We start from the raw sequence: 14048 nt of genomic DNA on the forward strand, positions 1-14048 counted from the left end.
GGCGCCCGCCCCCCCCGCCGTGGCTCGGGTCGCCCGCCACGGGACAGGCCATTGGGGGCCTGCAGGGCTTCTCAGAACCTCAGGAGGGCGGAGCCTGAGGTCCCCCACAAACGGGCCAGAGGAACTCTGTCCCTTCTCGCTCGCGGACGGCGGGGGGTGGGGATGATTTGGGGAGGGGGGGCACTGCTGCATGGGGGGAGGGTTGCTGAGGTCAGAGGAGGGGGCGAGACGAGTCGTGCCAGCTGCAGCCGTCCCGGCACGCGGGAAATGGCACTGGTGGGGAGGCAGGTGGCGCTTGATCTCAAGCGAGCGGGAGACCAGGTTCAGTGGCAGAGTTGGGAGGGTTTGGATGCGCACCCCCAAGACCACGACCCGGGTCAAGTGTTCAGCAGCCTGGAATCTCGCGCCCCGCCTCCCCCAGCACGCGGTCTGAGCGCCGCACTCAGGCCAGCGCTGCACAACCCCCGGGGCGTGACCTGGCTTGCTGCCTGGGACCGTCTGTCTCTGGAAGTGACTTCTCTCTATCCCCTTCTCCCCAAAGCACCGGCCAGACCGTGAAAATTACATACTTCTTTTTCCCGGCGAATAAAGTCGCCTCGTTTGCAGGGAAAGTTTTACAAGCCTAAGAAGACCGCACTGTTTAGGTTCCTAATTGGCTGGCAGAGGACTCCTGGTGGGCGGGGAACGAATCCGAGCTGGCCCCAGAGAACTTAAGTCCCGGCTACCAGCCCCAACCGTTTCAGCCAGTTGCTGGAAGTAGGAAGGGTGCATTGAAGATCTGTCTCATTTTTTCTTCAGTGGAGAAGAATATGGCTCCTGTCACACTGGGCCCAAAACAGGCAGCCCGGGGGCCTGGCCCCAGTGGAGGACCTGGAAGCCCGTGGTTGGGAGAAGCCCTCTCCTGAGGGCTGCTCTGCCCTGACAGACTGAAACAAAGTCGCCGTCTGCACTATTTCAAGGATACGGAAGTGTGTGTGTGTGTGTGTGGGGGGGGGTTATACCCTCACTTGCGTTCCAGCACTTGGGGCAGTCCAGGCCCCAGCACCACTGGAAAGGCTCTGCGCATGGGGTTTCACCTGGGGTGGGCACTGACCACGCCGTTTGCCTGCACCTTTGGGGCGTGTCCACACCTGCCACCTGAAGGCAGTGGAAGCTGCCTGGGCACTTAGAAGGGGCCAGGGGACACAGTCCTAGTCCAACCCCTGATGGCTTAGGGAGCTGGCCAGGCGGGCTAGGCTGGGCGCTGCTGGTGCATCTGAAAGGCTGCTTCTGCCCTCCACCACCAGGTGGGAAATCTGACTTTTCACCTCCAACGAAAGGCTATTTTGTTGTAATTTTCTTGCCCAAAAGAGCTCTGGTCCTAGTTTCCAGCTGTCCAGCCACAGCAGGCAGCTGTCTTCCCGGACCTGCAGCCCCTCAAGGACCCCCTCTCCTTCCCAGCGCCTCCCCCACCGTCAGCAGACTCCCTTGCAGAGCTAGCCTAGGGCCTTCCCAATCAAAGCCAGCTGACCAGCAGGGGCACCCCAAGAAAACCTACTTCAAAACAAAACGAAGTGCTGCCTAGGAAGGAAGGCCTGCCTTCCCCGTGGGGCCTGGGGTCCTGCCCACACCCTGCAGCCTGACTCCCTGGCCTCCCACTGGCCCACACAGCTACAGCATGGAGGGCAGGGCCTAGGCTCAGGCAGGGCACTGAGCTTTAACTCTGAGCCTCACAGTGAGGGCCCCCAAATCCAGAACGATCTTCACAGATTGGAGCAGAAAGACGGTTGATTTTGATTTTAGTATAATGTTTCCATTTTCAGCCACCAGTTTCTTCAGAGAAAACTTATTTTCCTATGCCCTGGATGTAAAAACAGGGAAGTCAGCCTCGGGTGGGAAGGGGATTTAGGGGGTAAGCTGGAGAGGCCCAACCCCATTGCCTGCCTCTTGCAGCTGTTGGAAACCACTGGGGGCCCTTTCTCACATTTCAGCTCTCACAGCTCAGCCCAGAGAGGGGGAGGGTCCTCTCAAGGTCACACAGCATGTCTGCCACAAGAGGAGGGTGCCAGTTTAGGCCAGCAGCCACCTCTCCCCACCCTGGCCCCTGAATGGGGGTCACCTCCCCCTAAGATACAGCCCCCCCCCCACAAGCCACAGTTGTGTGCCGGACAGCTGAGGACTCCCTGTCTCACCAAACTCTAGACCCCAAGTGCCATCACAGAGACCCGCCCAGTTCAAAGCAGAATCTGTGCTGGGTTAGTGAAACGACCAGCCTCAGCCCTGCACCCCTGAACCTGGGAGAGTCTCAGCGAGGACACGGTGGCTCCCTGGGAGGCCAGGAGCTGGTGTCCAGGTTCGTCTCCCTGAGGTCCCTCAGTTGCCCCATCTACACAATGACAGGGGTCCCTGACTTCTTGCCTACGCAGGGCAGGGCAGACGTAGGGGGATGTGAGATGAAATCAGGCTGCAGGCAGCACCCGGCATGGCTGCCAGAGCTGACGCTCCAGGCCCCTACTCCCCGCTGTGTGACCTCGGCCAAATAACCGAACGTCTCTGCTTCAGTTTCCTTTTCTGTCAAGGGGGGTTGAGATGAGCACCTGCCTCGCAGGGTATAGGAGGACTAAAGTTAACATCTGCAAAGCCCGTAGGAGAGTGACTAGCACCTGAGAGGAGGCTTCAGAAAGTACATGAGAAAATGGAGTTCAAGTTTGAGTTTATTTTGGTGCAAACGGGTTTGAAATCTGTCCGGCGCTTTTCATAATATGCATTTTCCACGACCGTTTTGCTATTATTTTTTAAATTTGGTTATAGGGCACGTGCATTCACCAGAGAGAGACACAGACAGAGAGAGAGATAAAGTAGGAAATCACCCCCCAGGGGACGGCCACACCACAGTCCCCCTCTCCTTCATCTTCCTCTTGGGATTCTGGGCGTGCACACACACACACCCAGTATGTTTGTCAGCCGAGCCAGTCCAGGACTCGAACCACACCGTAGGCCATGCGGGATCCAGCTGCCTTCACCACCACACCACCTGGCTGGGCCTCCACGACCTTTTTAAAGAACCCTCCCCATAGCAAAATCTGATAAGTAAGTGTTAAACTAAATGCAAACAGGAAACTCACTCTGTTGTCTAGTGTAAAGATGGCCCCGGGGCACAGGGGTGACCCCACGCTGCCTTACTTCATAAATTACCCACAGAGAGCCCCCCTCACAGACTGCAGAGCTGCTGGTCATGCACCAGTCAGGCATGAAAATTAGCAATAACAATAACAACAACAAAAACTGTCAAATGCCTAATAAAAAACTTAAGTCAACTGCTAACTATTTACTGTCAAATAAAAGCCCTAATAATAATAATGACTAGGGCTGAGTGTTGGTTAAGTTCTCCCCTCGGGATTAAGTCGCCCTTTCTCTCTCAGCAATTCTCTTACTCTCCTTCCTCTTTCCTGAACTGACGCAAGCCAGTAAGATCTCAGACTGGAAAGAAAAAGAGAAAAAAGAACCTTCCGGCTGATCGGTAGTTTTCGTCCTATCTTTCAACTCCTCCTCAGGGCTGAAGTGGCGAAGCGTGTTCCTGATTTACACAGACCGAAGTTTGCAGAGCAGTCTGTCACCTTCCCGGGAGGCCAGAAGACCAGACCTGCTCTCTCCCACCGACAGGTGGACATGCGGAGTCCACAGGTGAATGGCCCACTGCAGCCGCAGGCTGGGCCTTGGTCTGGCAGACAGTCACCTGCCTTGACTCAAGACAATGGAGTCCGGACCAGCTCGGCCTCGGCCAGTTACAAAAGCGGAAGGGAAGCGCAAGGGTTAGCAACCAGACTAAGCCTGCCTTTGGATCCACGGCAGACCTCCATTCTTAACCACAGCTCACCACCCGCAGGAACCTACAGGTGTGGACATTGTCTGAACCGAACCTTAGACCAAGCCCAGAAGACAAGGAAGAGACCGCCACTTTTTAGGAAACTGAGACTGGAGGTGGGGGTGAGGGTGACCAATGGGCTGAGCGATCCCACAAATCACTGACAAAATCTGAAGCCCACAAATGAAACAAATAGTGTCTCCTTATGGAAGAGAAAGTGCAACGCTGAACACAAAACACATCATTTGTACTTGTGGAACAATGACTCCAGCCCATGCCCATCGGAATTCACGTTTTATCGCCTTCTGTGCTGCCACGTGCCTCTGCAGAACCTTCCCCAGGAAATACGGGAAAGCCACAGGGGCCTGAGTATTCCCAGATACTTCCGCAACTTTCACACTTGCGAGGGGCTGCAAAGGCCTCGTGGGGGCCAGCAGGTGCCCAGATGGCATGGTGATGATGGTGCTGGACTCCCACATAGCTGACCCGGTTCGAGTCTTGGACCTGGCAGCTTGCTTTCACGCTCTTTCTGGTGAGCACCATGTGTCCTATAGCAAATTTTAAAAATAAACACATAAAATTAAATAATTCAAAAAAATTACAACGACCACCTTAGATGGGGTCTAGAGGTGGTGCCTGCCCTCAATGGCCCCACCAGCCAGGCAGACAGAGAGGATACCTCTCCTGAGTCCAGGGAAGCCAGGCACACCCAGGTCGGACTCCTCCTTGCTGTGTGACCTCGGGCAAGTCCCTTAGTGTCTCTGAGCCTCAACTCAACGTACAGCCAGAGCTACCTATTTTAAGGTTGCAGAATGAAGTGAGATAGCCCAACGAAAGCACCTAGTCCAGTGAGGGGTAGAAGGTCAAGCTCCCTTCTCCCAGAACCCACAGGCACTTTGGGGCAGCCCTGCCACACACCCCCGCTGGCTCTCAGGGCCATGTGCCTCCAACAGAGCCCTGAACTATTTCTTGGGCCTACAGAACTAATAATTAGTTGTCATGACTTAATAATAAAAAAGATAATCCGTGCCACAACACACACGGATTTAACGAATCTTAATTTGGAGTGGAAATAACAACTCTAAATAGATCAAATGCAAGTTTTTGAGACAACCCGTGTGTGGGGTTTATCTCCCGTTTCCAGCACTAGCAAGTTATTTCGTTTTTCCCACTGGCCAAGCTAATGTTTTCTTCATGTTATTTTATTTACTGTTACAAGTCTGAAGTGAACGCCCTCAGAGCTGCTCGTGGACCCTGGGCTTGTCAGAACCTCTCCTCACACACGTTTGCTTAGTGATGGGCCACGGGGGCCCCACACCAACCCCTGTCTGCATCCTTCCTGCTCTGAGAATATCCCGGTGTGTCCCTGGCCCCCCCAGAGTTCCAGATAAAGACAGGGACGTTGCAGCAGGGACAGCTGGCCACCCCTGAGCCCAGGAGGGTCTGCCACCTCCTGTCACCTGCTGCCCCTCCCTGCCCTTCTCCAGAACACTGACACTTGGGCTTTGGAGCTGGGGAAGTAAATGGGCAAGCCTGTGAGTGACCTTGCATCGTTAGTTCCCTGTCACAGCTTCATTTGGTAATGGAGGACATGTGAAGCCAAGTTACCTGTGACCGAGCACCCCTCTTCAGTGGCTGTCCCATGGCAATCCCAAGGACTATGGCAGCCATCACTAAGAGCAATCCTAATTAAGTTTCCCTGGTTCTGGCTGAGAAGAGCAGGCTGCTAAACGTCCATGCTTTCCTCAGCTTGGTTTTCTAGAAGTTTCTGCCACTCCTTCGGCTCCCTCAGCCTGACCCTGTGCTGGGTGGGTGCCTCCCATGCCTCGTCCCAGGTGACCCTCAGCATAGCACTAAACAGGACCTTCAGGGCCAGCCACCAACATGGTGGTTGGGGCGGCTAGATCCCACAGGGCTGACCGTGTGCTTCTGTCCCTGACCTAGCTGCTTGAGAAACATGCCGGGCACACGTGTGCATGCCCAAGACCCTGAGAGGAGACTGCTGGAGAAGGGACTGTGTCATGACCATCCCTCAGGGAGATTCTCTCTCTCCCCTTCTCTCTCTCCCCCTGGGAGCACACGTACCTTATAGCAAAAAAAAAAAAAAAAAGGTAGGTGCAGACAAAGACACTAAAGCCCAGAAGAGGAAAGTGACCTGCCCAGGTGGCCGGCACAACTGAGAGTGACAGGACCCATGCCAGGCTCCCTCCATCCTCACAGGCCCCAGCAAAGAGCTGCCACCATGTGACAGGAATGCACGGAAGCCGGGAGGGCTGAAGGACAGTGCACTCTTTCTCACATTATCCTGGTGGTGGGGCCCCAGAACCAGGGCACAACACTCCCCGGTCCTAATGGGAAGCCCAGCTCCGAAGAGGCCTACCCATGGCTGCGACTCCCACACCTGGAAAAAGGCAGATACCCAGGAAAGCACGGCGCGCGGCCGTTGGCTCCTGGAGCACGCTACCCCACCAGTACCAGGCACATGCCACACACGAAACAGCTACGGCTGGGCGCGCACAGAAGGGGAAACTGAGGCTCCAAGGGTCAAGTCACGTGTCTAGGCTGGCAGGGAGCTAGGGTAGGGCTGTGTTCTCTCCCACGCAGCAGCACGTGGCCTGCAAACCCCAGACACCCCAAGTGTGCTCTGTCCTTCCTCCATCCACTAAAGTCCCCTCCAGATAATGGGTCAGTAGCACACACCTTTTGCAAACCTTGCAGCTCCTCTCATCTCCCCGCCCAGGATCAAGTGGGCTCCAGTCTCCCCTTGGTGGCCCAGGCAGGGAGAAGGAGGAAGGTCTCAGACTATGAAGAACTCTGATCAGGTAGACGGGAGCAGAGGCCCAAGGCCTGTGGCTTACTCAGACCTACCGGCCACACCCTGCCTCTGAGCAACCATACCCCCATGCCCAGGTGGGCCTGGAACCAAGCCACCAGGAACTCCTCTGCCCAGGGCAGACTCTAAGGAAACAGGGCCCCAGCCGAGAACACAGAGGGCAGGACTGCCTCCAGCTCACACTCTGCAAGTCCCCCATGAGGGACATCCCCTCCCTCCACTGAGGGCTCTCTGCCTGGTTGGGATGCAAGGTTGGGAGGGAGGGAGGTGCTAGGTTGCCAAATGAATGAATGTCCCTAAAAGACAAAGCTTCAGAAACTTCCTTTTGTCACTGCCTATGTCTCCATTGTTAAGAAAAAGAAAGATTAAAAAAAAGAAAGACAGGGAAAAAGAAAGGAAAGAAATAGCAACTTCTTGTCTGCGCACCTCCAGAATGACTGTCCCGTCAATGACTGACAGAATCCCAGCACGGTCCTCTCCTCACCCTCAGCACGCACCCCTACAGACGGGAGGGATCCCACGCGTTGCCAGGCCTGCTCTTCGGCCCATCTCTGCAGCCCCTCCTCTCCAATCACCTGGTATGGAAGAGGGCTGGGACCCGTCTAGGCAATGGGAAGACTGTGGGCTTCCGGAAAGGCAGGACCTTCAAGGCCACCTCATCTTGGACTGGACTGAGCCTGGCCAGCCCAAGCCAGAGGCAGAGTCCCAAGAACTGACAGGCACCCTCCTGCCGGCTACTGGCCAGGACCAATGAGGCTCTGGGTACAACAGCAGGGCGTGGGAGGCCTGGAGGGGCCCCTGGAGCCACAGCCAGGAGGCAGGAGCGTGAGCGCCCGGCGAGGCCAGCGGTGCCAGCGATGCCAGGGGCATGGGCAGCAGCTGTGCGGATTTCCGGAAGCCTGGGTGGAGGAGCGCCCGGGATTCCTAGTTCCCCTCTTAAAATATAAAGACTCAATTATCTTTGAGCAGCTTGCTTTACACATGAATTGACACATTTATTTTACAATAAATAACTGAAAGTTATCTGTGTTTCCTTTACTGTTAATCTACACAGAGAAATAATAAACAGGGCTTGTCTACAAAAATGCAACTACTGCAGTCCTCAGAATTCAATTAAGCTAAAATAATTAATGCTCCCACCATATTAAATTACTTTATACATTTGAGCCACTGAAGTTTTATTCTTTAATCTTTCCTTTTTATTAAATAAAAAAAAAGAAAGAAAGAAAAGTTGGTGCCAAAGAAGGGTGGGAAATAGGAGAAAAGCGGGCTAGGAAGCAGAGCACATGACGCGCTATTAAAATGGAATGGTCGTCTTCAGCTGACACAGCATGTAGGCTGTTTTGTGCCTTTGATTAAAATAACATTTTAAATGCTTTGAACAAACATATCTCTTTAGACTTCTAAGGGATTATTTTACATATTTCTTCGAGAATGAAGAAATCCATTCGTCCTGTTGCTGAACAGAAAGGCCGAGAATATCTTCCGTTACACATAAAATAAAAATACTGTGGGCTGCTGCAGTATTACAACCCGGAAAAAAGAAGAGGGGGAAAAAAACTGAGGAGGGGGAGAAAGGATGAGGACAAAGCTGCTTGGAGATTAACTTTGCCTTTTATGAAATCATATTTAGTCGCTTTCTTAAACAAACCTACCCACGATGATCTGAAGCCTTGCACTGGGAAATAACTTCGATGTGAAATGAGGGTTCGGGTGGTTTTGGCAAAAGCAGCAAATCATTCCAATGACACAGATATTGGGACCCCAGTCTCCTCAGCAGAGGTCACCCCCGGCAAGGTCTGTGTGTGCTGACCCCAGATGTTGGTACTGCTGCTGAAAATGTCCCTGGAGGGGGGACAACGCAGGCCAAAGGGACCCAGCACCTTTCCGACAACCTGGCTCTGCACCACACTCCCGAGCTGGGCTACCAAGCCCGCGGCCGGGACATGCACTTCTCAATACCTTTCACTCTGGAAGGAGTACGACGGACCGGCAAGGTCTGTGTGTGCTGACCCCAGATGTTGGTACTGCTGCTGAAAATGTCCCTGGAGGGGGGACAACGCAGGCCAAAGGGACCCAGCACCTTTCCGACAACCTGGCTCTGCACCACACTCCCGAGCTGGGCTACCAAGCCCGCGGCCGGGACATGCACTTCTCAATACCTTTCACTCTGGAAGGAGTACGACGGACTTTTTGCAAAACCTGGCTCTGCACCACACTCCCGAGCTGGGTTACCAAGCCCGCGGCCGGGACAGGCACTTCTCAATGCCTTTCACTCTGGAAGGAGTACGACGGATAGTCAACCACCAGGATTCGAACCCTCATCTAAATGCTCTCCGACACCCAGCTTTTTCCAGACTGTCAGCTTTAGGGAACAAAGGGCCAGGGCCCTCCTTTCTCCCTCAGCCTTCTAGATTCAGAAGTAGAAACCAGAACAAACACTCTGCTTTGCACAGAAAGCAGGGCTCCCCAGGGAGACTCCAGGAAGCCTGACCAAGGCCAGGAGGGAGGGACTTGAAGCAAACTCAGCTGTGTGCAGAGCAGGTTGGGAGAGGCAGACTGTGCCTGGAGGCAGGGGAGGCCGTGCCCGTCCTTCAGGTGGTGACACCAGCCAACTAGGTCGTACGCACGAGCGTGCCAGAGGACACGTCCAGCCTTCCCCAAGGGCCGCAGTTCCCACACCCTCTTCCCCAGACCTACTCTTAGGGACAGGCAACATCAGCAGTGTCCTCCGAGCTCAGGGCCTAACCCTCTTGTAACAGATCCCTGCCTCTGAGCAACCATACCCCCATGCCCAGGTGGGCCTGGAACCAAGCCACCAGGAACTCCTCTGCCCAGGGCAGACTCTAAGGAAACAGGGCCCCAGCCGAGAACACAGAGGGCAGGACTGCCTCCAGCTCACACTCTGCAAGTCCCCCATGAGGGACATCCCCTCCCTCCACTGAGGGCTCTCTGCCTGGTTGGGATGCAAGGTTGGGAGGGAGGGAGGTGCTAGGTTGCCAAATGAATGAATGTCCCTAAAAGACAAAGCTTCAGAAACTTCCTTTTGTCACTGCCTATGTCTCCATTGTTAAGAAAAAGAAAGATTAAAAAAAAGAAAGACAGGGAAAAAGAAAGGAAAGAAATAGCAACTTCTTGTCTGCGCACCTCCAGAATGACTGTCCCGTCAATGACTGACAGAATCCCAGCACGGTCCTCTCCTCACCCTCAGCACGCACCCCTACAGACGGGAGGGATCCCACGCGTTGCCAGGCCTGCTCTTCGGCCCATCTCTGCAGCCCCTCCTCTCCAATCACCTGGTATGGAAGAGGGCTGGGACCCGTCTAGGCAATGGGAAGACTGTGGGCTTCCGGAAAGGCAGGACCTTCAAGGCCACCTCATCTTGGACTGGACTGAGCCTGGCCAGCCCAAGCCAGAGGCAGAGTCCCAAGAACTGACAGGCACCCTCCTGCCGGCTACTGGCCAGGACCAATGAGGCTCTGGGTACAACAGCAGGGCGTGGGAGGCCTGGAGGGGCCCCTGGAGCCACAGCCAGGAGGCAGGAGCGTGAGCGCCCGGCGAGGCCAGCGGTGCCAGCGATGCCAGGGGCATGGGCAGCAGCTGTGCGGATTTCCGGAAGCCTGGGTGGAGGAGCGCCCGGGATTCCTAGTTCCCCTCTTAAAATATAAAGACTCAATTATCTTTGAGCAGCTTGCTTTACACATGAATTGACACATTTATTTTACAATAAATAACTGAAAGTTATCTGTGTTTCCTTTACTGTTAATCTACACAGAGAAATAATAAACAGGGCTTGTCTACAAAAATGCAACTACTGCAGTCCTCAGAATTCAATTAAGCTAAAATAATTAATGCTCCCACCATATTAAATTACTTTATACATTTGAGCCACTGAAGTTTTATTCTTTAATCTTTCCTTTTTATTAAATAAAAAAAAAGAAAGAAAGAAAAGTTGGTGCCAAAGAAGGGTGGGAAATAGGAGAAAAGCGGGCTAGGAAGCAGAGCACATGACGCGCTATTAAAATGGAATGGTCGTCTTCAGCTGACACAGCATGTAGGCTGTTTTGTGCCTTTGATTAAAATAACATTTTAAATGCTTTGAACAAACATATCTCTTTAGACTTCTAAGGGATTATTTTACATATTTCTTCGAGAATGAAGAAATCCATTCGTCCTGTTGCTGAACAGAAAGGCCGAGAATATCTTCCGTTACACATAAAATAAAAATACTGTGGGCTGCTGCAGTATTACAACCCGGAAAAAAGAAGAGGGGGAAAAAAACTGAGGAGGGGGAGAAAGGATGAGGACAAAGCTGCTTGGAGATTAACTTTGCCTTTTATGAAATCATATTTAGTCGCTTTCTTAAACAAACCTACCCACGATGATCTGAAGCCTTGCACTGGGAAATAACTTCGATGTGAAATGAGGGTTCGGGTGGTTTTGGCAAAAGCAGCAAATCATTCCAATGACACAGATATTGGGACCCCAGTCTCCTCAGCAGAGGTCACCCCCGGCAAGGTCTGTGTGTGCTGACCCCAGATGTTGGTACTGCTGCTGAAAATGTCCCTGGAGGGGGGCCAACGCAGGCCAAAGGGACCCAGCACCTTTCCGACAACCTGGCTCTGCACCACACTCCCGAGCTGGGTTACCAAGCCCGCGGCCGGGACAGGCACTTCTCAATGCCTTTCACTCTGGAAGGAGTACGACGGATTTTTTGCAAGAGCCCCCGCAACAGGCAGGGCCCAGGGGCCAGTCTGTCTGCAGGACCTCGACTGCCACAGCACGCATACAAGAGAGAGTCTCAAACCCCCTCATACAGGTGGGCAGAGTGAGCCCCAGAGTCACAAAGCCGCGCTCGGAGAGACAAGCCTGCTGCAGCACCCTGACTGCCCTGGGTGCTGGGGCTCCCGCCATGGCCACCTGGGCCCCCAACCCCTCCAGTACTCCCACAAGCACCCATGTCCATATGCTCCCCAACGACCACCTACGTACACGCTACAGAGCCAGAGGAGACCCCAAAGGAAAAGCCCCCTTGGCAAAGCAGTTATGGAGTGCCCACTCCTGTAACCCGCACGGGGCTCCCTGTTGACAGCCGGGAAACCGAGGCACAGACCATAGCGTGGCTAGCCCAAAGTCAACCACCAGGATTCGAACCCTCATCTAAATGCTCTCCGACACCCAGCTTTTTCCAGACTGTCAGCTTTAGGGAACAAAGGGCCAGGGCCCTCCTTTCTCCCTCAGCCTTCTAGATTCAGAAGTAGAAACCAGAACAAACACTCTGCTTTGCACAGAAAGCAGGGCTCCCCAGGGAGACTCCAGGAAGCCTGACCAAGGCCAGGAGGGAGGGACTTGAAGCAAACTCAGCTGTGTGCAGAGCAGGTTGGGAGAGGCAGACTGTGCCTGGAGGCAGGGGAGGCCGTGCCCGTCCTTCAGGTGGTGACACCAGCCAACTAGGTCGTACGCACGAGCGTGCCAGAGGACACGTCCAGCCTTCCCCAAGGGCCGCAGTTCCCACACCCTCTTCCCCAGACCTACTCTTAGGGACAGGCAACATCAGCAGTGTCCTCCGAGCTCAGGGCCTAACCCTCTTGTAACAGATGGGAAACCGAGCTCAGAGAGAGGATGGGGAGAAGGTGAGTGCCCCGTTCACAAGTGCCTGCTCCGTAGCATCTCATTAACCCCCACAGCAACCCTGCAGAGGTGGCTGTCCTTAGCACCACTCTACAGACAGGGACGCTGACGTGTCTAAGTTGTGAAAAACAGATTCCAACCCAAGACTGTCTGGCTCCAAAGCCAAGGACTAACCAAGAGCTCCAGCAGAGACAGGCCAACCAGACTGCAGAGTCCCCCTCTGCCTCTGGCCACCTCTGGATGGGTCCCTGGGCAGAGAGCCCTCACCAACGGCAGGGTGACCACCAGCCCGTCGGGGCCCCCTGAGCCCCAGGCCTGTGTCTTCCTTAGGGTGCCTAGACGGTGGGTCTCAGAAAGGGTGAGCCCCAGCTGGTGACCCTGAGGCCACTGCAGAAGCCCCTGGGCGCCCCCGGCATGACACTCTCGGACAAAGGGCGTGGGCTGGAGGTGTCTTCGGCAGCCCAGTCAGCCCGTGGTTCCATACCTGCAATGTTCTCCTGCTTGGGGCAGATGCCTTTCGTGGGCGAGAGCAGGTGGTCCTCTTCATCAGGAGTGACCTGGATCCCGATTTCCACCGGCTCAGACACTTTCCTGAGCTCAGAGCGTGAGGAGGGCGGCGGGCTGCCCTTGTCCAGGCCTTTGTCATAGCAGGCCCCCAGGCTGCCACACTGCTTCTTCTTGTGCTCTATAAAAACCAGGATGTCCCCCAGGGGGAAGTTCATCTGACACTGGCCACAGGTGAGCAGGTCAGGGTCGGGGCCACCCACCATCAGCCCCAGGCTGCTGGGCTCCTCTATCTCCAGACCCTCGTCTTCTTCGAGGATGGCGGCCTCCACATGGTCAGCCTCTGCTGGAGACACAAAGGGAGGGAAGGGCAGAGAAGACAGAGGTGGGCTTAGGCAGTCACAGCACCGGCACCCATCCACCCTCCCCACCAACAGGCGGGCCCTCTGTGGCAGGCTGCGGAGGTCGCCAGGTCCTCCCCAGCAGTGGGGACACCATCCTGCGGGGACGCGGGGGCACACTGAGGCTCTGGTGCACCATCACGGCCCCCAGGCAGCAGCATAAGCCTCGCTGGTCTTCCTGCTTTCTAGTTTGTTCCCTGCCCATCTCGGCCCAACCGTGTAAGAACACACACCCTGGCTGCCCCAGAGCCAGCGAGAGAGTGTCTCTCCAAGCTCTTCATCTCTGAGAATCGCTTGGGGAGCCGTGAAAAACCTCGATGTCCAGGCATGTCCCAGACCATGACCTTGGGAACTGCACTGCACAGGGGGATGGTTTTAGACTCCTCAGGTACCAAGACTGAGGCCCAGGGAGCTAGAGCACTTCCCTGGGCCTCGAGCAGCATCCCTCACCCCTCCCTCCCCTCACACCTCCCATTCAGTCCTCCCCATTCACCTAGTCCTGCTCACATTCCTCTACCTGAGACCTGGCTGCTCACCAAACTAGGAAACAGAAACCCAGACAGGGTGTCAGAGGGCCAGTTCTTCCCAGAGGAGGAAGCCCACAAGCTCAGAAAGCAACAAGTGAGCATCAGGTTACACACACACACACACACACACACACACACACACACACCGGTGGGGCTGAGGAAGACACTACAGCCCAGGGCATTGGGCATTGCCAGCAGCTCTGTTGCAGGCCAGCAGACCCCAGCCCTGGTCCCACTTTCATTCATTTCTCAGCAGATCCCTCAGCTCGCCTCAGCTCCCCACTGTCCTGTCTCCTTGGTTGGTTTTA

At 54.9% G+C, this 14048-nt stretch overlaps 1 protein-coding gene across 1 annotated transcript in view; it reads right to left on the reverse strand.

Moving 5' to 3' along the window:
* BCL11B (BCL11 transcription factor B) overlaps positions 1–13352 on the reverse strand; it is an 83255-nt gene extending 69903 nt beyond the window's left edge. The window contains exons 1-2 of the mRNA XM_027776372.1: positions 13244–13352; positions 12793–13158 (exon numbers count right to left, since the gene is read on the reverse strand). Coding sequence (XP_027632173.1) covers positions 12793–13158; positions 13244–13352 — 475 coding nt within the window. The remainder of the gene's footprint in view (positions 1–12792; positions 13159–13243) is intronic.
* Positions 13353–14048: the final 696 nt, after the last annotated feature.

The sequence above is a fragment of the Tupaia chinensis genome, unplaced genomic scaffold (assembly GCF_000334495.1).
Source record: "Tupaia chinensis unplaced genomic scaffold, TupChi_1.0 Scaffold000671_1, whole genome shotgun sequence".
In the NCBI taxonomy this organism is placed as follows: domain Eukaryota; kingdom Metazoa; phylum Chordata; class Mammalia; order Scandentia; family Tupaiidae; genus Tupaia; species Tupaia belangeri.